The sequence below is a fragment of the Elephas maximus genome, chromosome 8 (genome assembly GCF_024166365.1).
Source record: "Elephas maximus indicus isolate mEleMax1 chromosome 8, mEleMax1 primary haplotype, whole genome shotgun sequence".
NCBI lineage: Eukaryota > Metazoa > Chordata > Mammalia > Proboscidea > Elephantidae > Elephas > Elephas maximus.
Genome location: NC_064826.1, coordinates 91,675,525 through 91,701,544, shown reverse-complemented (window position 1 = coordinate 91,701,544; position 26,020 = coordinate 91,675,525). Strand labels below are relative to the sequence as shown.

The 26,020-nt window shown below is 39.2% G+C and overlaps 1 protein-coding gene across 1 annotated transcript in view; it reads right to left on the bottom strand.

Annotated features, from left to right (window-relative positions):
• ZNRF2 (zinc and ring finger 2) overlaps positions 1 to 26,020 on the bottom strand; it is a 127,755-nt gene that overhangs the window by 12,996 nt on the left and 88,739 nt on the right. The window contains exons 3-4 of the mRNA XM_049894050.1: positions 15,176 to 15,281; positions 925 to 1,004 (exon numbers count right to left, since the gene is read on the bottom strand). Of these exons, the coding sequence (XP_049750007.1) occupies positions 947 to 1,004; positions 15,176 to 15,281 (164 nt within the window). The 3' untranslated portion in view covers positions 925 to 946. The remainder of the gene's footprint in view (positions 1 to 924; positions 1,005 to 15,175; positions 15,282 to 26,020) is intronic.

The window sequence follows — 26,020 nt, the reverse complement described above, 5'->3', positions numbered from 1 at the left end:
TATGAAAAAAAGTAATACTAAAGTGAGGTTATCATTCAGTTCAGTAAAAATTTTCAGATGATGCAGTATCATGAATAAACTAAATTAGGAAAGCAAAACAAAATTTCATTCACTTTTAAAATTTAATTCATTTTCTTCTGGGGGGTGGAGGGGGGAGCCTACTACAGGCACTTCATTACATGCTGAGTATCCAGGAGTCAGAATTGACTCAATGGCAATGGATTTGGTTTGGTTTTTATACAAAGGTGAATGATGTAACTGAATGAATAAATCCATGATACAACTTTTGGAAGAAAATGCTCCTAGCTCCTACCTAATAATAGCAAAACAGTTCCATGAACTAGCTATGTGATCTTGACAAGTCAGGTTTCTTAACTTGTGACTTAAATTCTCTGACTTAAATTCCTCATATGCATAAAGGAACAGTAAGAGTACTGAGCTTGAAGGATTGGCATAAGGAATGAGTTAAGAGATGTAAAACGCTTGTAACAATGCCTGGGACAAAAAAATGCTATGTAAATGTTAACAAATTAATTCCACTTACTATGACCTTGGACTCTTGGTATAACTTGCTGCTTAAAGTCATGGAACTTAACTGTGACCCTCAGGTTTCTCACTGGTATGATGGGGTCACCTAATATGTACTCCATTGGGTTAAGTATCAGATTGAAATTAAATAAGCTAAAAAAAAAAAAAAGTTTGAAAGTACCTAGAGTACAGAAGTTACTCAATATACGACTCTATTCAGGAATCAAGAAAGTTTTTATTTTTTTTTTATATGTGTTTTTACATAGTAGTTTAACCTAACGTCCAGGGCATACGCACAAAAGCCTCAATGAATAAATGAATGAATAAAAATGATGACTGAGAACTTGTAATTCAACATAACACTTTAAAAAACAAAACAGGAAAAGGAAGAATTACCTATAAAACAGGAATCTGATGCTTAATCTGAAGGGTGCTCAGGGCAAGATCTATTTACTTCAAACCATTCATCTATGCAGCTAGAAAGGAATAAAACCAGAAAAATTGAAACATTTATGTTTAATTATTTATACCATGACAGTCAGAATAAAAATGCTTACTTCCTGACTTCAGCATATCTTTGTAGAAAAAAAACCCTCAACATTTTGTTATCATATTTGACTAAGTAAGTAAAAGGGTATGTTTATTTTACTTTGATTATTCTAAGTGGTTAAAGAATTTGTAAAATTGTTATAAAATACTTTCAACAGAAGAATCATTACCAAAATAGTACCTAAAGAAGTATCACTTTACCAATATTTAAAATTAAGGAACAAAATTGGACAAACATTTCTTTCTTCAAAATAGTTATTCATTTATGCAAACATCTACTGCTTCATGCCACCAACGGATGTAATGAAAAGCAACTTTAAAATTTTAATCCTTGATAATGATGTACCACATTTTTGAAAGATCATATTCATATAAGTGATTCTTAAATATTTATTTTAATTCTGTCCCACTGTGCAATAATCATCATATACTTGAATTTATAAAGCATTTCATGGTCTTATTTAATTATACACTAAATATTAGGGTGAGTACAATTACCTCATTCAAAATCAGCACTGTCCAATACAGTAGCCATGAGCCATGTGTAGCTATTTAAGTTTAAATTCATTAAAACTAAAGGAAAAATTCAGTGTCTTAGTCACACCAACCACACAGCAAGTGCTCGATGGCGATGTGGTTAGTAGCCACTTTACAAGACAGCACAGATAAGAACATGTGCATCCCTGCAGAAAGCGCTACTACACGGTGCTTTGACACAATTGAATCAAAGCCTTGAAAGGTTAAGTAAGTTGCCCAACAGCTAGTAAGTTACTAAAGCAGGATTCACTGTTCAACATTTTTCATTGATGACACATATCATATTTGTATATACCACAGAGCTGGAAGGCATGGCTAATATGCTCAAGGGCAAAATTAATATTTATCATTATCTCCCAACAGATTGGTTTGGTAGGTGTAAACGATGGATGAAATTAAAAGGGAAAAAAGTAAAGTACTTCATTCACGGGATATTCTTTCAAATATATAAACCAATTTCTGTTGCTATTAAGACTTTTGTTCTCTAAATAAACACTCTGTTTGGCTTATGGACACCCTGGTGGTGTAGTGGTTAAGAGCTATGGCTGCTAACCAAAAGGTCAGCAGTTTGAATTTACCAGGAGCTCCTTGGAAACCCTATGGGCCAGTTCTACTCTGTCCTTTAGGGTCAGTATGAGTTGGAATCGACTCAATGACAATGTTTTTTTTTTTTTTTTGTTCAGCTTACGGCACTATTTTCGGCCTATTCTCCATCCTATTCACCTAGCTGTAGAGTGCCTTGGTACAGTGTGAATTACTTCTGTTGTGTGGCCCTTCTAGCCATGGTCTTGTAACTCCTGCCCAGGTGATTGTGTGATAGGGTAACTGTGCCTACAAAGCGGATTGGTCAATTTTGCCTTAAAAGAAAGCCAATTCCAGAGCAGAGAGGTGGCGTCCACAACCACCAAGGAAGGAACGGCCAGCAGCAGAGACCTGGCAGCAGGAGACAGCATGGTGGGCTTCCCAGCCCATGGTGAGAGAAAGGTGAGTGCCTCTGGGCAGAGACTGAGGGCCAGGGAGAGGTGTACCTGCCAGCACAGCTGGGGAGGCTGTCCTGGTGGAAGAACTGTATCCTGAGTGGTCTTGAGCCTGGGTTGTAGCTGTTACTTCCCTTATAATAAACCCCATAATCGTGAGTATGGCCTACAAGTTCTGTGTGGCCACTGCAATGAATAATTGAACCTAGCAAAGAAGTAGAGTGTTGTAGAAGGGACCGCTGGTGTCAGAGGTGGTAAAGATGGTCAAGAAAGGAGGTGTGACTGACCTCCACCTCATAGGAATCAGCCTTGGGCTGTTGATCTTGGTTCTCCTAGACACCTCCCCCACACCATTTTTACAGTTAGTGTCAGAAGTGGAATTCTTCACGATGATTCCAGACTTATGAAAGCATGGGACTTTGTAGGAAAAAGAACGAAGGGGCTTGGGAAGTGAAACTTTTGATTCTTAGATGGTTACTTTGGTTTTTCTTACCTGTACTGGCTGAAAAGCTGCAGGTGCAGAGGCCTGGGGCAAAAGCCAGGTCAGATAAGCAGGATGACTGATAGGGGGTCAGGGGCTATACAGGTTCCACCCAGCAAGAGGCCCAACGCCATATGCATATGAATGGAAAGACAGTCAAATAGAGAACAGATGACTAAAGCAGAATGCTGTAAAACGGGTTATACGTTTATTATTATGTGTTTAACTGAATGCACTATGGATACTAAATGTTCCTCCTACCTGGAGTTGTAAAGGAGACCTAACCGTGTGGTAGAAATGAATACTGGGTATTATGGATTACAGAGAGCATGTAACTCCGCCTTCCAGCTGGTACTTAACTGAATATGCCTAAAGATTTGCCCTGGAGAAATACAGGCATTCTGTTTCCAACCAGTAGCCCAGTGCACAGAGTGGGGCTTAGGTTGAAAACCTGAACCCCACTAAGATTTTGCATTTGAAAAGACACGCAGAACCACGCAGAACTGCCGAGAGAACAGAAGATTTGCATTTGAATGAAGTATTTACAGAAAAAAAGCGGCTGTTTTGCTTTTTGAATTTCCAGCAAGTGCTTTGCTGTTAGATGCATCCAGGCAGGAAAAGTCAGCACCCAGTGAAAGGAACCCTCTTCCAGGACTGGAAGTTAAAGTAGACAGCCTGGTCTGCTCGCTTGTGGCGACCACCTGGTCCACTCAATGAGTGAAGTGGAGGAAACGCAGCAATGAAGAGAGGCGCTGAATTTGGGCGTGTTCCATTGGCACTCGTTGACCCAGCCCACGGGGGCTAGGGAGGAGAGAGAGAGGGGAAGGGCTGGCTGGTCAGAAGTAAAAGGAGTTGTATGTGGACTCTTTAAGTTTAGGGTGGAACACGCTGACCTAGCCCAAGTGGACTAGGGATGAGAGTGTGTGAAAGGGCTGTCTGAAGTCCCTGGAGGTGTGCGTGAACTCTGGATCCTGAGGCTGCTACCCACTGTGACCTAGCTTGGATGGCTAGGGATGAGCTTACCAGACCAGACCAGACCAAATGAAGATGTTTGACACTGAGGTGCTGTAGACTGCTGCAGTTTGATGGCTTGCTTTGGACTGGACTTTGCTTGTGGATGCAGATGCTCAAAGTTTCAACCAAAACTGAAGATTCTTCAAGACCAATGAACATGCTTGTCTCCTCAGTATTGGTCTGACAGAGACGAGCAATTTAAACGTTGGCTATCTAAAATGGGGGGAGATAAAGGCATGAAGTGGCTGGCTTACATACTTTTGTGAGTGTGCTTACATGAGGGGGACCAGAAAGGATCCCCACTGAATAGATTCCTCTTTTCTCGATGGGTCTGGGGAAGAGAAGGGTGGGGGGGAAGATGTTGATAGGATTATATGATTCAGTTGTGAGTGCTAAAGTGTTAACAGGGTTAACTGTGATTGTAAAAACTATTTGTAGAAGCTGTATGTACAAGAGTGGACTAAGGGGAGGCACTGTTGGATTACAGTGACCAAACCTAAAGTCCCCTAAAGGTTTTGCTATGCTGATACCTCTTGAGGCTCACAGCAAGGGAATAAACTTCTCTCAGTTAATTTTATTAGAGGCCAGAAAGGGTGAAGTCCAGATGACTTTTGGAGAACCTGACTAGATCAGATGAACACCTGCAGCAAACCTGAATGGCTGGTACCTGAGTAACTTCATCCTGTGGGCTCCTTGCCCTATTGAAAGACTTAATTTTGATGACTGTTTTGGACTGGTAAATGATTGGAAGGGGAAAGTTATCCTTCAAATAAGAAAGGCCAACCATGGCTAGAACAGCCAGAGGGGGTGGCCTGCAGTGGATTAATACCATTGTAACTCCCATCCAGATGACTGTGTGATAAGGTAATCGTGGCCTACTAAGGGGATTGGTCAGTTTTGCCTTAAAAGAGAGCAATTCCAGAGCAGGGAAGAGGAGCCTGCCACCACCAAGGAAGGAGAGACCTGCTAGCAGAGACCTGGCAGCAGGAAAGCACGGTGGGTTTCCTGGCCCATGGAGAGAGAAAGCTGAGTGCCTTTGGGTAGAGACTGAGGGTTAGGGAGAGACATGCCTGCAAGCACAGCTGGGGAGAGGCTGTCCTGATGGAAGAACTGTATCCTGAGTGTTCCTGAACCTGAAATGTTAACTGTTACCTCCCTAATAAACCCCACAATTGTAAGTATGGTCTGTGAGTTCTATGGGGGGGATGGTTGGTGTCAGAGTTGGTAAAGATAGTCCAGAGAGGAGGTGTGTCTAACCTCCACCTCATAGGAATGAACCTTGGGCTGTTGATCTTGGTTCTCCTTCCCCCTTGTGGAGTTGGAGGAGGTCAGACACCTCCCCCAAGCTGTTTTTACACTTGGGCTACCAAGAGTATCTTTTAAAATGAAGTACCGGGAACTAAATGAAATACTCCAGATGCGTTAACAATTTACAGTACATCTAAATAGTACCTAAGTGGTGTAAAATGGGTATTTATTTTATAACCATGTAGTTTTAGCTCATCATCAGAAAGTAATCATTTAAAATTCTGGGTCCTTTTCACATAAATTGCTTTCAACCCATGTATGTCCCAGTCTAAACTATTTTCATTAACCATTAACCCATTGGCATCGAGTCAATTCTGACTCATAGCAACCCTATAGGACACAGGAGAACTGCCCCATAGGGTTTCCACGGAGCGCCTGGTGGATTCGAACCGCAAACCTTTTGGTTAGCAGCTGTAGCACTTAACCACTATGCCACCAGGGTTTCTGTTTTCATTAGTATTTAAAATTTTATTATCATCCCCTTTCCCAACCCCAGCAGGAAATCAATACTCTGAAATTGGTGCTTTTCATTCTTATTTATTTCCTTACTCTGCAACTATACAGGAAACCCTGGTGGCATTGTGCTTAAGAGCCACAGCTGCTAACCAAAAGGTTGGCAGCTGGAATCCATCCACCAGGCGCGCTTTGGAAACACTATGGGGCAGTTCTACTCTGTCCTACAGGGTCGCTATGAGTCGGAACTGACTCAATGGCAATGGGTTTGGCTTTCTGGTTTATAACTACGTGTGTATTTTAAAATGACATACAGTACTGTTACCATGTTTCACAATTTTATATAAATGCTACCACAGAGTATGCTTTGTGTAACTTGCTTTTTTAGCTCCATTTGTTTGAGATTTGTAATTGTTCATAAGTAAGGCTGTTTTTACATTTTCATTGCATATGGATTCCCCTATGTAAATACACCACAATTTATGTACCCATTCTTTACTGATGGACATGTTCAATAATGCTATGAACATTCACGTCACTTAGAGCAGTGCTATGCAGTGTGGTCCATAGACACAGTGCAGGTCCAAGAGCTATCTGTTATCCATCTTCAGAGATAAGCTGCTTATGCCAGAATATAAATGAACTTCATTACTAAACATGCTGTTTAGGTTGACTTTTTCCCCCCCATAGCAAGACTTTCTCAATGAAGGAAGCATTGTGTTGATTTACATTCTGATACAAGTTCCTTCTCTCCTCCTGGACTTGTTCTTTGAGGAGTAGCACTGTCCTAGAGAATAAGATCAAGAATTTCTATGGGGCAGATACTTAGGAATGGAATTACTGACACAAACAGTTAAGCGCCTGACTACCAGCCAAAAGGTTGGCAGTTTGAACCCATCTAGAGGTACCTTGGAAGACAGGCCTGGCAATCTGCTTCAGAAAGGTCACAGCCTTGAAAATCCTATAGAGCAGTTCTACTCTGCACACATGCAGTCGCCATGAGTCACAACTGACTTGACAGCAACAACAATAACAGAATATTTACTACACGGCTATTACAGAGTTATTCACCAAGTATACCAATTTATATTTTCACTTGGCATGTCTCAGTATTTGTCACTTCACAGCTTTACTAACACTTGGTAAGGGTGTCAAACTTTTAAGTATTTTTGACATTCTGATGGCTTTAGCTTTCATTTCCCTAATTACTAGGTGAGACTGAGCAACTCTTCATATGTTCATTGGTCATTTGGGTGGGGTTCCTTTTCTCTGAATTGATTATTAACAGTTTTTGCCAAACTTTCTATTTTGATTTGCTTTTCCCTTAAAGATTTGCAGGAGATTATTATCTAGGTATTTCAGCTATAATATAGCACATATTTCTGGTAAATCTTGCTTCTATAAAATTGGACACTAAAAGTAACAGGTCTTACAGGGAAAAAAATCAAGTTAAAAGCAGATCGCTCACTCCAAGGCAACTGTGCAACCAGAACAAAGATGTGTTGCATTCCTAATAAACTCTACCGGAAATACAGGATGTTAAAAAAGGTGACCTTAGCTTAACAGAAAGGATTAAGGACTGAGGCTGCTGGGTTATGGAGACAAAAACACGTGCATGAAATCTGAAAACTACAACCTGAGTGCTTCCATGGCCTATCTGGACTAAGAGTAGGAAGAATGAGTGAATAAGTATTATAGTACTCAATTCTCCCACAGCTTGTTGTAGTAGCATATTTGCTTTCATCTGCTGCTTTCCGATGGCGTAAAACATTAATGTGCTGGGAAATATACTGTGTACGAACCATTAAGGTCAGGCATTACATTGTCAACATTCTCCCATTTACCAGCTGCAATGAGTTAATTTGCATTAAAAAAAAAGTCACTTAAGCACAACCGACTATTTCAGATACCAAACCTGTGCTGTTAAGTGTTGGAAGAGCCTTTCGCTTTTTTGCAGTGTTGTCATGTAAGTAAGTTTTAAAATTTAATACAGCTAAACTCAATCTTTTAAGATTATTTTTAAGGTGGAGGGGGGGACATCTTAGACCAAAAATTATTCCTTACCTGGAGGTAAAAAACATTTCCCTATATTCTTTCCCCAACACTTTAGGTCTTGCTTTTCATAAGAAATGATTATTTCAAATGTGAAATGTGGGGAAAAAAACTGAATCTATCAATAACTTAATAGTTTCCAGCACTATTTATTGAGTAGATTATCCTTTCCCTTCTACACTGTAATATCACCTCCTGACAGAATCAAATTTCCCCGTTTTTTTCATTTATGTAACAAATACTTAATAGCATCTGTTGTGTGTGAACACTTTCCAAAATTTAACTCTTTAAACCCTCATAACAATTTTGTGAAGCAGGTACCATTATCTTTATTTTACAGATTGAGCGTGGGAGAAAAACTAAGTAACTTGACCAAGGGTCACCCAGTCAGTCAGTGGAGGAACTAGGACTAAAATCTAGGGACTCTTGGCTCCAGAGTCCATGCTCTTAAGTCCCACGCTTTGCTGCCGCTTCACACATGCAGGACTGCTTTATGGACTCTCTTCTGTCCAACTGGCCTATCCATGTGCCATTCCCACACTGTTTTCATTAATACAGCCTTATGATAAATGTATTTGTATAGGACAAGTCCTATACATGGTTTTTTTCTTCATGAGCATCTTGACTGTTTTGGTTTTTCATTCTTTGGTCCATATGCATTTTAAAATGAACTTAACAAATATTAAAGAGTTCAGATTTGACTGTAATAGCATTAACTTTACAGATTAATTTGAGATGAAGTGAGCTCTTCCTATTCACAATATGTTACACCTCCACATTTATTTTAAGATCTCCTATCTTTCGGAAAACCTGGTGGCGTAGTGGTTAAGAGCTATGGCTGCTAACCCAAAGGCTGGCAGTTCAAATCCACCAGGTGCTCCTTGGAAATTGTATGAGGCAGTTTTACTCTAAAGGAGTCAACTTGACGACAATTTTTTTTTTTTTTTTTTAAATAATATCTTTTGGTGCACTGGTTAAGAGCTCGGCTGCTAACCAAAAAGTCGGCAATTTGAATCCACCAGCCGTTCTTGGAAACCCAACGGGGCAGTTCTACTCTATTCTATAAGGGTTGCGATGAGCCAGAATTGACTCAATGGCCATGGGTTTGGTTTTGGGTTTATAATACCTTTTCATAAAGTTTTAAATTTTTCTCTAAAGGGAAGTCTTGCACATCTTTTTGTTAGATTTATTCCTAATTATATTATACACCTAACCATTTCTGTTGCTGTCAATCTTATTATTGTAAAAAAATACATATTTTCTTTGTTAACTGGGATATAGAGTGCATCTGATTCATATGTTGATCTCATATCTGGAAACCCTGCTGAATATTATTTATTTTAATAATTTATCTAATATTTATTCTTGGCTTTTGTTTTAAAATCATCAATACGTAAGCATAAAATTTTAATAAAAACTTTCTCACATTTATTTCTCTTTCAATTTGTTAGTGCGCTGAATTACGTAAATAAATTTTCTAATAAAAAAATTTTTTTTTTTTTTTATGGTTACATCTTTGCATTCCTAGTATAAATCCAATTTGGTCATAAGGTATCACCTTAGATATCATTGTTGGGTCTGGAATGCTAATTTTTGTATATTTGTATCTATGTTCACAAATGAGAGTGACTTCTAATTTTCTTACTGTCCTTGTTTTTTGGTATCATTTTTTTTTTTTTTTTCATAAAAGTAGTGGGCAACTTTCCCTTTTTTTTCTATTTGGGAGAATTTAAGACTGATGTTAATGGTGTTCCCTAGATGTCTGGTAGAGCTTGCTGTCTCTTTAAAAAAAAAAAAAAAATTGGTGTTTCTGTTTTGCAAGGTTAGTCTTAATAACAGTTGTTAGTCAATTCAGACGTTCTATTTCTTAATCAAGTGTAATACAATTATATTTTAAGGGTATTCTCTATTTTACATTTTTAAATTCAAAAGCATAATTTTTCACAGAATCTTCCTATTACATTAAAATCTCTGCTGTGTCTGAGGTCATGGGTCCTTTTTCTTTCCTATTTTATTTTTTCCTTTTAGAAGCAATCTTGCCAGAGGCATATCTATTTTATTAGTCTTCCCAAAGAAACAACGTTTGGCTTTGTTGGTCTCCACTGTGTCTTTTTTATGTATTTTCGGCTCTATTTTTTTTTTCCCATTTTCTTTGTGTTTATTCGGCTGTTTGTGTGTGTGTGTTTTAGGTGAAAGTTTACACAACAAATTAGTTTCTCATTAAACAATACACAAATTGTTTTGTGACAACAGTTGCCAACCCTATGATGTGTCAACACTCCTTCTCCACCCTGGCTTCCTTGTCTCCATATGTCCAGTTTTCCTGACCCTTCCTGCCTTTTCATCTTTGCTTTTGGGCTAATGTGCCCATTTACAGTCTTGTATACATGACTGAGGAAACCTTGGCGGCATAGTGGTTAAGTGCTATGGCTGCTAACCAAGAAGTCGGCAGTTCGAATCCGCGAGACGCTCCTTGGAAACTCTATGGTGCAGTTCTACTCTGTCCTATAGGGTTGCTAAGAGTCGGAATTGACTTGACCACAGTGTGTTTGGTATACATGACTGAAGTATGAAACACATTCCTCACATATATTATTGTTTGCCCTATAGACCTGTCTAATCTTTGGCTAGAGGGTGAACCTTGGGAGTGACTCAAGTATTCAGTTAAAAGGGTGTCTGGGAGCCATACTCTTGGGGTTTCTTCAGTCTGACAGACCAGCAAGTGAATTTGAATTTTGTTCTACATTTTTTTCCTGCTCTGTATGGGACCCTCTATTGTGATCCCTGTTAGGGCAGTCAGTGGCGGTAGCCGGGCACCATCTAGGTGTTCTGGGTACAATCTGGCAGAGGCCGTGGTAGTTGTGGTCCTTTAGTCCTCTGGACTTTTAAAAATGGCATGGGGGGTGTGGTGTCTGACCTCATCCAACCCCACGAGGGGTTAGGAGAACCAAGATGAACACCACAAGGCTGACTCCCATGAGGCAGAGGCCTGACAAGCCTCCTCTCTCCACCATCTTGACTAATTCTGACACCAACTGTCCCTGGCACACCATTCTCTACTTCTCTGCTAAACCCAACCAGACTCAATAATTCATTGCAATGGGCACAAAGAACTCAAAGACCATACTCATGATTATGGGGTTTACTATAGGCAAAGTAACAGTCACACTTCAGGCTCAGGAACACAAAGGATACAGTTCTTTCATCAGGACACCCTCTTTCCAAGCTTGCTCGCAGGCATACCTCTCCCTGACCCTATGCCTCTCCCCAAAGGCACTCAGCTTTCTCTCTCCGTGGGCAAGCCCACCACGCCATCTCCTGCTGCTGGGTCTCTCCTGACACCGCTTCTCATCGACTTCAGGGCTACAGCTTGCTTTCTCTCTCTGTCTCCTGCTTCCAGGAGCTTCTTAGCACAGGGATCTCGGAGCCAAAGAAAGAATGTGTTCTCTGCTCCTGGTGGTTCTTCCCTGGTGGTGGTAGAATTCTTCTCTCTCCTCTGGAACCGGCTCTGTCTTAAGGCAAAACTGACCAATTCCCTTGGTGGGCCACAATTACCTTATCACACAGTCCAGCCCAATCACCTGTGTGTGAGTTCCAAGACCATGGCTAGAAAGCCAACACAAATGTAATCAACTGCACCCCAGGCCACCCCTTGGCTTTTCCAGCCATGGTTCTTTGATATTTGGAGGATAACCTCCCCTTTCATTTTACCAGTCCAAAACAGTCATTACAATTAGTCCATCAATAGGGCAATGAGTCCACAGGGCGAGGTTACTCAGGTACCAACCCACTCATGTTTGCCGTAAGTGTTCATCTGATCTGGTCAGGCTCTCCAACAGTTTATCTTGTCTTCACTATTTCTGGCCTCCGATAAAATTTAAGTGAGAGGATTATTCCCTTGTGCGGAGCCTCAAGAGGTATCAGCATAAGCAAAACCTTTAAGGGACTTTAGGTTCGGCCACTGTACTCCAGTCCAGCAGTGCCTCTTTCACACTTACAGCTTCTACAATTACAGTTTTTACAATCACAACCCTGTTAACAATCAACACTCACAGATGAATCATATAATCCTATCAGCATTTTTTCCCACCTTCTCCCCAAGACCCATCAGAAAAAGGGAAACTATTTAGTGGGGATCCTCCCTCATCCCCCTCATTTTGACTGTAAGCACACCCATGCAAGCCTGTAAGCCAGCCACTTTATTCCTTTATCTCCCCGCATTTTAGACAGCCCATGTTTAAATTGCCCGTCCCTTTCAAACCAGAACTACGGAGACAAGCATAAGCATGTTCACTGGTCTTGAAGAGTCTTCAGCTCCGGTTAGAACTCTGAGTGCATACATCCATAAACAAAATCCAGGACAGCCATCAAGTTGCAGCAATCTACACCAGGCTCACAGTGTTAAACATCCTTCTCTTCATTTGGCTGGGTTCTGGTCAGCTCATTCCTAGCCATCCAAGCTAGGTCACTATGGGTAGCAGCCTCAGGCTGGAGAGTTCACACAAACCTCCCACCAATTCAGACAGCCCTTTCACACACTCTTATCCATAGGCCCCTTGGGCTAGGTCAACAGGTTGCACCTGTAAACTGCAGGCGTCCAGTGACTCCTTTTATTTCTGACTAGACAGCCCTTCCAATAAACCCACTGCCGTTGAGTCAATTCTGACTCACTGTGACCCTATAGGACAGAGAAGAACTGCCCCATAGGGTTTCCAAGGAGTGCCTGGTGGATTCGAACTGCCGACCTTTTGGTTACCAGCTGTAGCACTTAACCACTACGCCACCAGGGTTTCTGCGGTTTCCAATAGGCACTGACTTTTCCTGCCTTGATGCATCCAACAGCAAACCACTTGCTAGAAATTAAAAAAGCAGAACAGCCACCTTTTTTCTGTAAGTTCTTTCTTCAAATGCAAATCTTCCATTCTCTCAGCAGTCCTGGGTGGTTCAGCATGTCTTTTCAAATGCAAAATCTGGGTGGGGCTCAGGTTTTCAAACTAAGCTTCCACTCTATACACAGGGCTATTGGATTGAAACAAAAAGCCTGTGTTTCCCCCTATAATACCCAATATTCATTTCTAGCATACATTTAGGTCTGTTTTACAGCACTAGGTAGGAGAAACATTCAGTATCCACAGTACCTTCAGATAAATGCATAAGCATAAACACACAACCCTTTTAAAAACATTCCAGTTTAACTACATCTTAACTAACCACATCTTAACTATCTTCCCATTTATCTGCATATGGCGTTGGACCTCTGGCTGGGTGGAACCTGAAGACCCTGGCCCCCTATCAATCATCCTGCTTATCTGGCCTGGTTTTGGCCCCAGGCTTCTCCAGGTGGGGCTTTTCTCCCTTCAGCTGCAACATAACCTTCCCTTCAGCCATTACAGGCAACAACCAAAAAAAAAAAAAAAAGCAACCATCCAAGAATCAAAAGTTTCACTTCCCAAGCCCCTTCATTCTTTCTCTTAAAAAATTCTATGCTTCTGTGAGTCTACAGGCATTGAAATGAACCCCACTTCTAACGCCAATTGTAACAATGGCATGCGGGCGGTGACCTTCTCCAGCCTCTCACAGGCTGACTCCCATGAGGCAGAGCCCAGATAAGCCACCTGGGTGGGAGTTAAGACCATGGCTAGAAAGGCCACACAAATGTAATCAATCACACTGCAGGACTAATCTTTTACTCTGTCTTTGGTTTTCTTCACTCTACTTTGCTCCAGCTGGGATGGGACAGTAGACATATCTTAGATGGCCACTCACAGGCTTTTAAGATCCCAGATACCACTCACTGTAAATTTTCTTTTAGAAACTGTGTTAATGCCAATTGAGCTAGATGTCCCCCGAGACCATGGTCTCCAACCCTCAGCCTAGCAACTCAGTCCCTCAGGGAGTTTGGATGTGTCTGTGAAACTTCTATGACTTTGCTTTGATCAAGTTGTACTGATTTCCCTAGTACTGTGCACTGTCTTAACCTTTACCAAAGTTATTACCAAAGTGTTTTTCCCTCCCCATTCCTCTTCTTCAAAGATTGTTTCTGTGTGTAAACCTTATCATGAGTTTTTATAATAGTGGTCTCATACAGTATTTGTCCTTTTGTGATTGACTTATTTAACTCAGCATAATGCCCTCCAGGCTCATCCATGTTGTGAGGTGTTTTGCATATTCATCATTGTTCTTTATTGTTGCATAGTAATCCATTGTGTATGTCCCACAGTTTATTCATCCACTTTTAAAAAAAAAATTGTATTTTAGATGAAGGTTTACAGAGTAAATTAGTTTCTCATTAAACAATACGCATATTGTTTTGTGACACTGGTTGCCAACCCCATAACACGTCAATACTCTACCTTTCTTGACCTTGCGTTCCCCACTGCCAGCTTATTTCCCTAATATCTTAAGTAAGAAGCTTGGCTTACTGATTTCCAGCCTTTCTGTCCATTCAATGCTAACATTTAAGGCTATAAATTTCCTCTCAAGGGTCACTCTAGGTATACCTCAAAAAGTTTTGATAGGAATTTTTGCTTTCATTATTATTCAGTTCCCAGTATTTTTAAAGTTCCATATGGTTTCTTCTTTGATCCACAAGTTGAAACTTGTGTTGAAACTTCCTGTTATGATGACGGATTTATCCATTCTTCTGATAGTTGTATAAATATTTTATTTTGAGACCATGATATTACGTACACAGAAAAATAGAATTATAAAATTATATCTTCCTGATGACTTATACTTTTTATCATTATACTCTGCTTTCTCTATGCTTCTCCTCTGCCTTTAAATAAAAATCGTCCTTATCTGTTTTATTGGTGTATAAGTTATAATTTTTCTATTCTTTTAGTGGTTACCTTAGTTTTTTATATAAAATTTTTCCTGTGTTGCTTCAAAAGCAAGAAGGCTGAGAAACCAGATAGGGTTAGGAGGTACAGAGACTTGGCTGAAATCTCAGCTCTGCCGTTTTTTAGCCATGTGACCTTGGAAAGTGATTCCCTCAATTGTAAAATGAGGCTGTTACAAGGGTTACAAGAAATAATTTATTTAAGAAGCTATGGACAATGTCTGGGTCATAGTAAATGCTTAACAAATGACAGCTTTTTGGATACAAATGGATGTGGGCTCAAGTTTTAGTTTTAACAGGAATGAGAAAAAAAAAGCCAGGTGAGGGGGAGTTTCAGTGAAGATGAAATCTGTACAGCCCTAAGGACAATGTCTAAAACTGTGAAAACAATCTGGTACACTAATATCCACTTCGTTAACATCAAAACAAACTTACCCTTTATGGTATATGCATAGACAAGGCAGTCGTGCTATAGTATCTCCCTGCTGCAGTTCTTCAAGGCATATTGCACATTCTCCAGCATCTTTACTCAGTACATCCTCTGAGGAAAGAGAAAATAAATTCAGGACAAAATTAACTGTCAAGCTGAAAAAAGATTTATGTGAATGCTAATTTATAAAAGGTAGTGATTCCATCTTACTTGGCATATTTTCTCAGAAACACATAAAATAACTCAGAACTCATATTTCATATAATACTCATAAATCAATAAATAATCTTTACTTATAGGCAGTATCTCTCATTTCCACTTACACCCTATTGGGTATTACAGTAAGCAAAAACAGTACATTATCTCCCAGCTTCCACATGATTTTGCTCTAAAACATTAAATCAGTATTTGGAATTTATTTCCTTTTTCTAGGATTCAATATTAATCCGGTGCCAAGATAATTCAAAAAGATTATTTAGGTGTCATGTGGCTACAAAGATAATGGAAATAAAATACTGATATTTCAAATTCAAAAAAAGATAAAGAAACTTAACAGATTTTTGAATATGAGACTTTTACAAAGCCAACTAACTCAAGAAAATGCAAAGGCAGACCAAAGCTTTTGTGTAGATTCTGAAAGAAACTTCTGGAAAATTGAGGGTTCAGACATTGGCTGCAGCAATTCTTCATAATCTTTTTCAATGACAATGCTAACCCTACCCCAGACAACAAACAGAATGACTTCCAGAAGGCCCCTCAGGGTATAAAAACTCTATGGAGTATTTAAAATATTCCTAGGGTAAATTCCTTTATGGAGCGAAAGCTCCTTTTCAAAAAGAAGTTAAATCAATTCATGTTTTATACTGAAATTGTAATTTAAATTGTATTTTAATATTAAATTTTACTTTTAAAAGAAATCTCACTTAAAGTGGAGTGTATTAGACAAATATGCTTTGTGAAATCTTTTTAAATGCAGAATAACTAAAACATGCCATTATTGAAGGTTATAGGTAAACTGCTCAAGAATAATCATTCTCAGTATGCTTAGAGAATGGAAAGCTAAAGTAGGAACATGAAATATTAATCTCTTCTACAAATAAATTATTGTCTTTGGAAATAAAGATACAGTAAGTTAAAGTGTAAAGACTATGCACCAATCTCTAAATGCTGAAAGACAGAGAAAGATATGGAAGTATTTTAAAATTAAGTGTCTGTCTGATCAATTCCTTTACCTCCTTAAAAAATAAAAAATTCATTTATGCACATATCTGTATTACTTTCAGGAAGAAAAATGCATTCTGTATGAACTGGCACCCTTAGTTATACACTTTTAAGATAGCATATTCAAAGGAAACACAGACCCTCTTTGGTTTGTAGAAAGTAAGGTATCAGCAGATGATTTATCTACGGGGCTAGAGGGGGGTCCAGGGTAACTTCTGCAGAATAAGGAGAGGCCTCAGGAAGAAGGGTTTATGCTTATGGATTCTAGGGAAGTTGACAGGGGTAATTTGTAGTGCACGGGCTGATATATCACAATCAGAGACTTAAGTGTTAAAGTATCAAAACACAAAGATGTCACTTTGAGGACTAAGGTGCACCTGACTCAAGTCATGATATTTTCAATTGTCTCATACGCATGCAAAAGCTGGGCAATGAATAAGGAAGACTGAAGAAGAATTGATGCCTTTCAATTATGGTGTTGGTGAAGAGTATCGACTATACTGTGGACTTCCAGAAGAACAAACAAATCTATCCTGGAAAAAATACAGCCAGAATGCTCCTTAGAAACAAGGATAGCGAGCCTTCGTCTCACATACTTTGGGCATGTTATCAAGAGGGACCAGACCGTGGAGAAGGACATCATGCCTGGTAAAGTAGAGGGTCAGCAAAAAAGAGGAGGACTCTCAACAAGATGGATTAACATAGCGGCTACAATAATGGGCTCAAATACAACGACTGGGAGACTGGTGCAGGACCAGGCAGTGTTTTGTTCTGTTGTGCATAGGGTCGCTATGAGTCAGAATTGAGTCAATGGCACCTAACAACAATACTGGGTGGCACACAGGCTAACATAACATCATCAGACACTTCGGCAGAAAAAAAAATCTCTGGACAAGAAGATGGGTAAATGAATAATGCTGTTTATCCTTGCTCCTAGCTTTCTTCCCCTGATCTCAATTTTCCTTTTATTGTTCTGGACACTGTCCAAAGGAATACTCACAGGTAAAATGGAATATTCACAGATAGGAAACCAGTTTAAGGTAAAGCACCTACACTAGGATGATAGCAGTGGGGTGGGGGTGGGGTGCGGAGAAAAGGATCTGAAGGAATAACTCAAAGGTCTTAGGAAAAGCCTAATTCCAAACAATATGGTATATTTCCACTACTTAGAATTTTTTCACCACAATATATATCACATCCTAATAATTACACGATCACACAACAGAATACTACGCATCGATAAAGAACAGTGATGAATCCGTGAAACATTTCATAACATGGAGGAACCTGGAAGGCATTATGCTAAGTGAAATTAGTCAGATGCAAAAGGACAAATATTGTATAAGACCACTATTGTAAGATCTTGAGAAATAGTTTAAACTGAGAAGAACACATTCTTTTGTGGTTAGGAAAGGGGGGAGGGGGGAGAGTGGGAGAGGGTTATTTACTGATTAGACAGTAGATAAAAACTATTTTAGGTGAAGGGAAGAACAACACTCAATACAGGGAACGTCAGCTCAGCTGGGCTGGGCCAAAAGCAAAGAAGTTTCCTGAATAAACTGAATGCTTCGAAGGTCAGCGGAGCAAGGACGGGGTTTGGGGACATCTAAGTCAATTGGCAAAATAAATTCTATTAAGAAAACATTCTGCATCCCACTTTGAAGTGTGGCATCTGAGGTCTTAAATGCTAACAAGCGGCCATCCAAGATGCATCAATTGGTCTCAACCCACCTGGATCAAAGGAGAATGAAAAACACCAAGGTCACAAGATAATTATGAGCCCAAGAGAATGAAAGGGCCACATGAACTAGAGACTTACATCATCCTGAGACCAGAAGAACTAGATGGTGCCCGGCTACAACTGATGACTGCCCTGACAGGGAGCACAACAGAGAACGCCCCTGAGGGAGCAGGAGAACAGTAGGATGCAGACCCCAAATTATCATAAAAAGACCAGACTTAATGGTCTAACTGAGACTAGAAGAATCCTGGCGGCCAGGGTCCCCAAACCTTCTGTTGGCCCAGGACAGGAACCATTCTAGAAGACAACTCATCAGACATGGATTGGACTGGGCAATGGGTTGGAGAGAGATGCTGATGAGGAGTGAGCTACTTATAACAGGTGGATGCTTGAGACTGTGTTGGCATCTCCTGTCTAGAGGGGAGATGGGAGGGTAGAGGGGGTTAGAAACTGGCAAAACGATCACTAAAGGAAAGACTGGAAGGAGGGGACGTGCGGACTCATTGGGGGAGAGTAAATGGGAGTATGCAGTAAGGTGTATATAAGTTTACATGTGAGAGACTGACTTGATTTGTAAACTTTCACTTAAAGCACAATAAAAATTATTTTAAAAAAAGAATTACATGAATATAATTTCTACAATAACCATCAAGTCAACCACCAATTTTTGTCAAATACGGCAATGATTAAGATTCACCATTAGTTTTATGTACTACCAAGTTGGGCGGGGGGGGGAAGCTTCCATTAAGCCGTGACACAACATTGATTTTAAGACACCTCCCATTTTCAGAGCTGTTTAATGTGGAGAAAAAATCATGTCTCAGAATTGATGGAAGAGAATATGTATTACATTTTCTACTTTTTGGAATACATTAAAAATGGATCTAGATTTCAGTCTAAATGAACCATCAAATCTCACTTAAATTTAGAAAATGAGATAAACCAGCTTTTAAAAAACAAAGAAAAAATACTGCTAAATTTCTGCCATAATAAGGCTATCAGACTCTGAACACCAAATAGAAATAAGTAGAAGTTCACTAAATACAGAATTTTGAATGCACTGCTGACAGAAAAATAACTGTCTTACAATACTTTTATGTTGACCTATGACTACCAGGTTTTAAAAAAATCTTTTTGAGATAAGAATGTCATTTAAATATTTTACCCTATTCACAAGACATTTTATCTACAGTATAACACAGACAAATCCAATATGTATATTAGAGTTAACAGAATGATGTATCTTTTAAATCATGTTCTTTTAAAATTAACAAGGAAAAGGATATCCCTTAGATGTTCTGCAGACACTAAAATTAAAAAATTTTTTTAGTTTAATTTAGATTACTGTATTACTGAACTCAATTTCACCAAGAGCTCCCTAAACCCAAGTAATAAAAAATAATCAGAACTGTATTTTCTGTATCAAAAAAGGTACGCCTATATACCAACGGCACTGGGTGCTTGGATAAGAACATGCCAAAGACATTAGTTTCAATGAAGGAGCCGCCAAAAATTAACTGTGAATAGCTTCCAGTGAAATCATCTCTGCTCGGAAAACTAAAAGCTAATGTCAACACAATTAAATTTGTAGTCACTGTTCAAGTGCATTTTGATAACTCTTGAGAGTTAGAAGACAGTTCACTCACTGCAAGACCCCACGGTTCCTGTCTCAAAGAGCACATGCTTAATCTTCTCACTTTAAAGTCTTGTTTCCAATAGAATCTGTCTTTGTATGTTTGAAAACATTTTTCAGTTTTGAAATTTTTCACTGTGCAATTTGATTAATTTTTGCTTATGGGGCAGGGGGATGTGAGAGTCTCCACATCTCCCACCCCTATTATGATGCTGTTGTTTTTCATCCAAAGGGCATTTTTGAGCTTTTGCCTTCAGAGAGGGAACTAGGTTTCACAAGTTATTAAAAAGTTGTTAGTGACCTGATACAGTCAGTGTTAAATACGGCCTAAAACACCATTTAATCCAGGGCACAGAAACACCTTCAAGACAGTTGGGAAAACATTATTAAAAATATTTAACCAATCAGTTAATAACATTTATGAAGATGTGACCCACAGGCATTAAGGAGTCAGAATTTTAGGACTAGAATACATTTGGGGCAAATTACTAACTAGCCAAAACTGGTATCAAAGAAGCAAAGAGGCACACTCTAACAGGTTTAACTATCAGTTGATTAGTCTGGATTCCCCCTCCACCAGCAATGATCAATGGAGACACACTAGGTTTGCAACCAGGGAACTACAGATACACTGCCTTTTCAAAACTGGTGTTCATCTACATAAACATCTGGAGCAGTAAAAATTAAATGAGTGTAGTATTCATCAGTCTAACTCCTTGTCTTATACATATTGTCTGCATTAATGTAGATGTATTGAGCAGATAGGAAAAGAAGAGCTAAAAGACTGGAACAGAGCAGGGATTTTTAACCAGAGGTGGGTATTAGAATCAGTTAGGGATTCATTCTGTCTCAATGCAGAAAAAGCAATTACAAATACTGAGCCCCACCTTCTGGAGATTCTGAAATATACACCTGCCTCAGAAATGCAACTGCTATCAAGGAAACAGCAATGTTCAAGTAGAAAGCATTAAGATCTCAAGTTGAAAACTTAAATATGAATTTCTATTCTCACTACTACTTAGCTGTATAACCTCAAAAATCTTAGTTGACCTTTAAGTTCCCTCTTCTTATTTAATATTAGTATAATAAAGGTACACAAAAGACCATTAAAGAGCTGAACTTTTTAAAAACTGTTAGAAAACTTTATAGTTTGTATTATTAAGAAAAAAAAAAAAACTACACAAAAGATTAGTTTTCATTATCGTTATTACCAGGAACTACTTTATAGACCTCTCCAAAAAAACGAATTATTTTTCTTGTCTCTTTTTCTTCCTATCCCAGTATTCCAGTTGTTTCAAATTTATACAAAGTCATCAAATAACCCTACGGCCACCACAAAGGTCTATGGACTACTCCTGACACAGCCATTTCTACAGACCTATTATAATTGCCCCCTGCGTATCTGTCAGTTTGTCATTCTGTGGAGGCTCGTATGTTGCTGTGATGCTGGAAGCTATGCCACTGGTATTCAGATACCAGCAGGGTCACCCATGGAGGACAGGTTTCAGCTGAGCTTCCAGACTAAGACAGACTAGGAAGAAGGACCTGGCAGTCTACTGCTCAAAAGCATTAGCCAGTGAAAACCTTATGAATAGCAGCGGAACACTGTCTGATATAGTGCTGGAAGATGAGCTCCCCAGGTTGGAAGGCACTCAAAAGATGACTGGGGAAGAGCTGCCTCCTCAAAGGAGGGTCAACCTTAATGACGTGGATGGAGTAAAGCTTTTGGGACCTTCATTTGCTGATGTGGCACGACTCAAAATGAGAAGAAACAGCTGCAAACATCCATTAATAATCGGAACCTGGAATGTACGAAGTACGAATCTAGGAAAATTGGAAATCGTCAAAAATGAAATGGAACACATAAACACCGATATCCTAGGCATTAGTGAGCTGAAATGGACTGGTATTGGCCATTGTCAATTGGACAATCACATAGTCTACTATGCTGGGAATGACAACTCGAAAAGGAATGGTGTTGCATTCATCGTCAAAAAGAACGTTTCAAGATCTATCCTAAAGTACAACGCTGTCAGAGATAGGATAATATCCATACACCTACAAGGAAGACCAGTTAATACGACTATTATTCAAATTTATGCACCAACCACTAGGGCCAAAGATGAAGAAAGAGAAGATTTTTTTATCAGCTGCTGCAGTCTGAAATTGATCGAACACGCAATCAAGATGCATTGATAATTACTGGCGATCAGAATGTGAAAGTAGGAAACAAAGAAGAAGGATCAGTAGTTGGAAAATATGGCCTTCGTGCCAGAAACAATGCCGGAGATCGAATGATAGGATTTTGCAAGACCAATGACTTCTTCATTGCAAATACCTTCTTTCACCAACATAAACGGTGACTATACACATGGACCTCGCCAGATGAACACACAGAAATCAAATTGACTACATCTGTGAAAAGAGACAATGGAAAAGCTCAATATCATCAGTCACAACAAGCCCAGGGGCTGACCATCAATTGCTCATATGCAAGTTCAAGCTGAAACTGAAGAAAATCACAGCAAGTCCACAAGAGCGAAAATATGACCTTGAGTATATCCCACCTGAATTTAGAGACCATCTCAAGAATAGATTTGATGCATTGAACACTAGTGACCGAAGACCAGACGAGCTGTGGAATGACATCAAGGACATCATCCATGAAGAAAGCAAGAGGTCATTGAAAAGACAAGAAAGAAAGAAAAGACCAAGGTGGATGTCAGAGGAGACTCTAAAACTTGGTCTTGAGAGTCGAGCAGCTAAAGCAAAAGAAAGAATTGATGAAGTAAAAGAACTGAACAGAAGATTTCAAAGGGCCTCTCGAAAAGACAAAGTATTATAATGACATGTGCTAAGAGCTGGAGATGGAAAACCAAAAGGGAAGAACATGATCGGCGTTTCTCAAGCTGAAAGAACTGAAGAAAAAATTCAAGCCTCGGGTTGCAACAGCGAAGGATTCTATAGGCAAAATATTAAATGATGCAGGAAGCATCAAAAGAAGATGGAAGGAATACACAGAGTCATTATACCAAAAAGAATTAGTTGATGCTCAACCATTTCAAGAGGTGGCATATGATCAGGAACCGATGGTACTGAAGGAAGAAGTACAAGCTGCTCTGAAGGCATTGGTGAAAAACAAGGCTTCAGGAATTGATGGAATATCAATGAGATGTTTCAACAAACAGATGCAGTGCTGGAGGTGCTCACTCATCTATGCCAAAAAATATGGAAGACAGCTTCCTGGCCAACTGACTGAAAGAGATCCATATTTATGCCTATTCCCAAGAAAGGTGATCCAATCGAATGTGGAAATTATAGAACAATATCATTAATATCACACACAAGCAAAATTTTGCTGAAGATCATTCAAAAACGGCTGCAGCAGTATATCGACAGTGAACTGCCAGAAATTCAGGCCAGTTTCAGAAGAGGACATGGAACCAGGGATATCATTGCTGATGTCAGATGGATCCTGGCTGAAAGCAGAGAATACCAGAAGGATGTTTACCTGAGTTTTACTGATTACGCAAAGGCATTTGACTGTGTGGATCATAACAAACTATGGATAACACTGCAAAGATGTGAATTCCAGAACACTTAATTGTGCTCATGAGGAACCTTTACATAGATCAAGAGGCAGTTGTTCGGACAGAACAAGGGGATACTGATTGGTTTAAAGTCAGGAAAGGTGTGCGTTCAGGGTTGTATTCTTTCACCATACCTATTTAATCTGTATGCTGAACAAATAATCTGAGAAGATGGACTATATGAAGAAGAACAGGGCATCAAGATTGGAGGAAGACTCATTAACAACCTGCGTTATGCAGATGATACAACCTTGCTTGCTGAAAGTGAAGAGGACTTGAAGCAATTATTAATGAAGATCAAAGACCACAGCCTTCAGTATGGGTTACACCTCAACATAAAGAAAACAAAAATCCTCACAACTCGACCAATGAGCAACATCATGATAAATGGAGAAAAGACTGAAGTTGTCAAGGATTTCATTTTACTTGGATCCACAATCAAGAGCCATGGAAGCAGCAGTCAAGAAACCAAAAGACGCATTGCATTAGGCAAATCTGCTGCAAAGGACCGCTTTAAAGTGTTGAAGAGCAAAGATGTCACCCTGAAGACTAAAGTGCGCCTGACCCAAGCCATGGTATTTTTAATGGCATCGTATGCATGTGAAAGCTGGACAATGAATAAGGAAGACCGAAGAAGAGCTGACGCCTTTGAATTGTGGTGTTGGTGAAGAATATTGAATACACCACGGACTACCAAAAGAACGAACAAATCTGTCTTAGAAGAAGTACAACCAGAATGCTCCTTAGAAGCAAGGATGGCAAGACTGTGTCTTACATACTTCGGACATGTTGTCAGGAGGGATCAGTCCCTGGAGAAGGACATCATGCTTGGCAGAGTACAGGGTCAGTGGAAAAGAGTAAGACCCTCAATGAGGTGGACTGACACAGTGGCTGCAACAATGAGCTCAAGCATAACAACGACTGTAAAGATGGTGCAGGACCGGGCAATGTTTCGTTGCGTTGTGCATAGGGTCGCTATGAGTCGGAACCGACTCGACGGCACCTAACAACAACATTATAATTGCCAGGCTGGGAATGGCTCCATGCACGGCTTAATATTTATAGATGTTTTAGCTTTAGTCCGTATTTTAAAAGTATTAAAACTACTCACATTGTTAGGCGCTTTTAGACATATCTCATTTAAATCTTATATTAATCCTATGCGGTTACCTCCATTTCACAGATAAGAAAACGAAGGCTCAAAATAACTTACCCAAAATTACAAAACTAGTAAGTCCCGGGGTCAGGATTTAAATTTAGACTGCCTAAGTCCTTGGCCTTTTTGCTACTTCATGAATTTTGCTATAAGAAACCATTTCACTTTAAAACAGAGTAAATATTGAAGCAAATAAATTGCTTTAGACAACTTTCAATGTGAAATACTCAAGATGGATATGGCTACATATTTAGAGGAAATATTCTCAAGACTGTTTATACAGTTCATCTTTTGGAATTATTAAACCTTTATAAAAATTGGTATTAGAAATGAGCTTACACTAAACCGTTTGCAGTGTTTAACACAGCCTTGTCCAACAGAACTTCCTGTAATGGTAGAAAGTGTTGTCTCGGTGCTGCCCAAAGTGGTAGCCACCAGCCACACACGGTTACTGAAACTTGAAATGTGGCTAGTGCAACTTAGAAAATGAATTTTTAAGTTTATTTGATTTCAGTAAAATATAAAACCTTAAGATATCTAGTAGTTAACGAACACACATGTATAAACTGTAAACTTCTGTAATTGATATTTGTAGCCTCTGGAGTTCCTAAATTTGCATTGTCCAAAGAGATTAATTAAAATTCAAGCAGCCAGATATGCAAAATTAAAATATTTAGCAGGTCCAAGCACATATCCATATAATTATTGCAGATCAAGACAGCATGGGAAGAAAAGCAGCGAGCGAAAATTCTGTTGAAAGAAAAAACAAAACAACAGAAGACTGAATTTATTAAGAGGCAGCCAAGAAAACTCCATGCGGGAATGTCATAATCATCACAACTTTGTTTTCAGGTCAAGCATCCAAACAGGTAATATGATCTTTTCAGCAAAATACAATGCCAAGCACTATTATGGATCAGGCATTTTACCTGAAGACTTATTTTTTGTTCTTGAACCCTCAATGATAGCAGTAGAAAACAAAAGCAGCTGAAATGTGAAATAATCCCTAGAAAAATCAAGAATTAAAAAAATTCACAACATTAGTAAGAAGCAATTACACAAAGAATAAAAAGTTGGGGCTCACAAGGTTTATTAATACATACTTTCAGATATTAAGTTATCTCCTATGGGCTTAAAAGAAATCTATCTAGATTATAGACCCATGTGCTATCACTGTACTTATCATTAGAGGAATTAGAAATTCTGTTTAAGGGAAGCTGCCATTTTCACTGTGTAAGACAAATATATCAGTAAAAACATGGGTGTAACCTTTATTAATCTGTCTAAAATTAACAGTTCCTGGTCAATGCCAGCTTTTGTTCTTTTCAGAACATTATTCTGATTCAACTGGGAATTACTGACTTCCTCTGTGATAAAACTGACAATTACTGCACCAATGCTTTCTTCAGTTTAAAACTCAAAATTATTTAGTAAATAAAAAAAACATTTAGCACTGTTAATTTTAAATTAAGATTTTAACGATACAGATGTTAAGACTAATTCCTCAAA